General features: G+C 43.6%; 1 protein-coding gene across 1 annotated transcript in view; it reads left to right on the top strand.

The window, feature by feature from the left end:
- Positions 1 to 1,758, top strand: part of EGF (epidermal growth factor) — a 146,770-nt gene that overhangs the window by 56,039 nt on the left and 88,973 nt on the right. Inside the window, exon 6 of the mRNA XM_045284316.1 lies at positions 631 to 756. Within this exon, the coding sequence (XP_045140251.1) occupies positions 631 to 756 (126 nt within the window). The remainder of the gene's footprint in view (positions 1 to 630; positions 757 to 1,758) is intronic.

Below are 1,758 nucleotides of genomic sequence, written 5' to 3'. Positions count from 1 at the left end.
AGAGAGAGAAGGAACAATGGGAAGTTATAGCTGAACAGAAACTCTATGTTGGGGAGATGAAAATTATTTGGAAACAGAACAGCAAGGGTTATGCACCATAGTGGATGAAATTAATGTCACTCAATTGGACATTCAAAATGGAAAATGTTTTGTTTTATATATTTTACTGCAATTTAAAAAAGAGTAAATCAGAATGAAAAAGCTACTGGAGTGTTCCTAGGGTTTGGAAAATGATATCACTTGCTAATTAGCAGCCTCGTATTCTTTGGGATACTAGGGAATGTGGGCTAAGACTGTCTGACTCTATCAGTATTTCCCACTCGGGGGGCCCTGGAACAATCCAAGGGAACTGCACAAGCAGAAACCCACACTGGATCCAGGAGTAGAGGCTCGGTCACAAAAGGTTTTCATTTCATATCAAAAGGGGTCCTGAGTACTTGGGTTTTTTTTCTGAAAAGAGGGTGGTAGGCCAAATCAATTTGGGAACCTAGGGTCCGTGGCTACCACCGCCATAGACAACACCCCTACTGATGTCATGGAGAGATTAGCTTTCTTAAGAACCAGGAAGGATCAAGCATTGTTCCCTGTCTAAACACATCTCCCCTCCAAATAAAATATCTTCTCTTTTAGATCAGAAACTTTGCAAATTGAAGAAAGAAACCTGCAAAGACAACGTGTGTGGGCAAAACTCCAAGTCCCATGTGTGCACATGTGCTGAGGGATATGTTTTAAGCCCAGACAAGAAGTACTGTGAAGGTAATGGTTGGGGCAAGGGAAGCCCACCTGAATAGTGGCCTGTTGTCTTCGGGGCCAACAGAGCCTCAAGTGGCACTCCCCGCTAACCTTGCCCCCAGAAAAGCAGCTTTAGGTTTTCTCTGTTTTGAAAGCTGTCATCAGCCTTTCGGGTCTTCTCTATGTCTTCTGCTTCTGGATCCAACGCTCTCGGAGGCAGCGCAGGGTTCGGACAAAGTAGGACTATCCTGAATGGGCACCGTGGACCACGTGCTTTCCCAGTGGGCAAAATGCAGTTTATACACTATGTTGAATAGGGTTCTCTAGAGAGACAAAACCAGGCACTAATGAGTTTATGTCTATATAGAACATAAGAAATACACAGTTAATTAATCTATAAAGTAGTACAAATGGCTCAGTGCAACTCACTTCTGTGAGACAGCTAATACACGGGCAGTCCTTCAAGTCTTGAGGGCTGCCATGTGGTCCCCTGTAGAGCAATTCAGACTATCCGGCCACAGGCAGCAAACTGCAAGGCGGGTCACCAACAGTCAGCCAGATGACAGGGTCCGACAGCCCCCAGCTCAAGCGATGTATACTCCAATAGCATGGTGAAGCAGGTCTTGAAGGAACCTCAAATTACAGTGACACAGTCCATGGGTTACATGTCCCACAGGTAGTGTAGCTTGCAAATTGAGGCAGAGAACAAGCTAAGGCAGCTGCACACTGGTCCAATGATCAAAGAGTAAGAGATAAGAAAGGCGAGGCTCGCTGAGCCATTTATATCTCAGCTCTTCAATTAATTGCATATGTGTTCATTGGCCATGTTGGCACAATAAACCTACCTATCACAATATACCCCTTTCCAAACTGGCACCTGCACACAATTCTTTAACCATATCTAATTTCCAGACATTAATGAAATCACACTTACACTTAACATGAAACATCTATCATACATATAAATGAAAACACACTGAGTCCAATTGTATCTGGTACATCATACATGAACAAAGGAAAGATATT

This window comes from Echinops telfairi, unplaced genomic scaffold (assembly GCF_000313985.2).
Source record: "Echinops telfairi isolate 266 unplaced genomic scaffold, ASM31398v2 ScPeMD7_7468;HRSCAF=8506_0, whole genome shotgun sequence".
Taxonomy (NCBI): Eukaryota; Metazoa; Chordata; class Mammalia; order Afrosoricida; family Tenrecidae; genus Echinops; species Echinops telfairi.
Note: the sequence above shows the minus strand (reverse complement) of the source record. Positions and strands in the feature narration are given on the sequence as shown.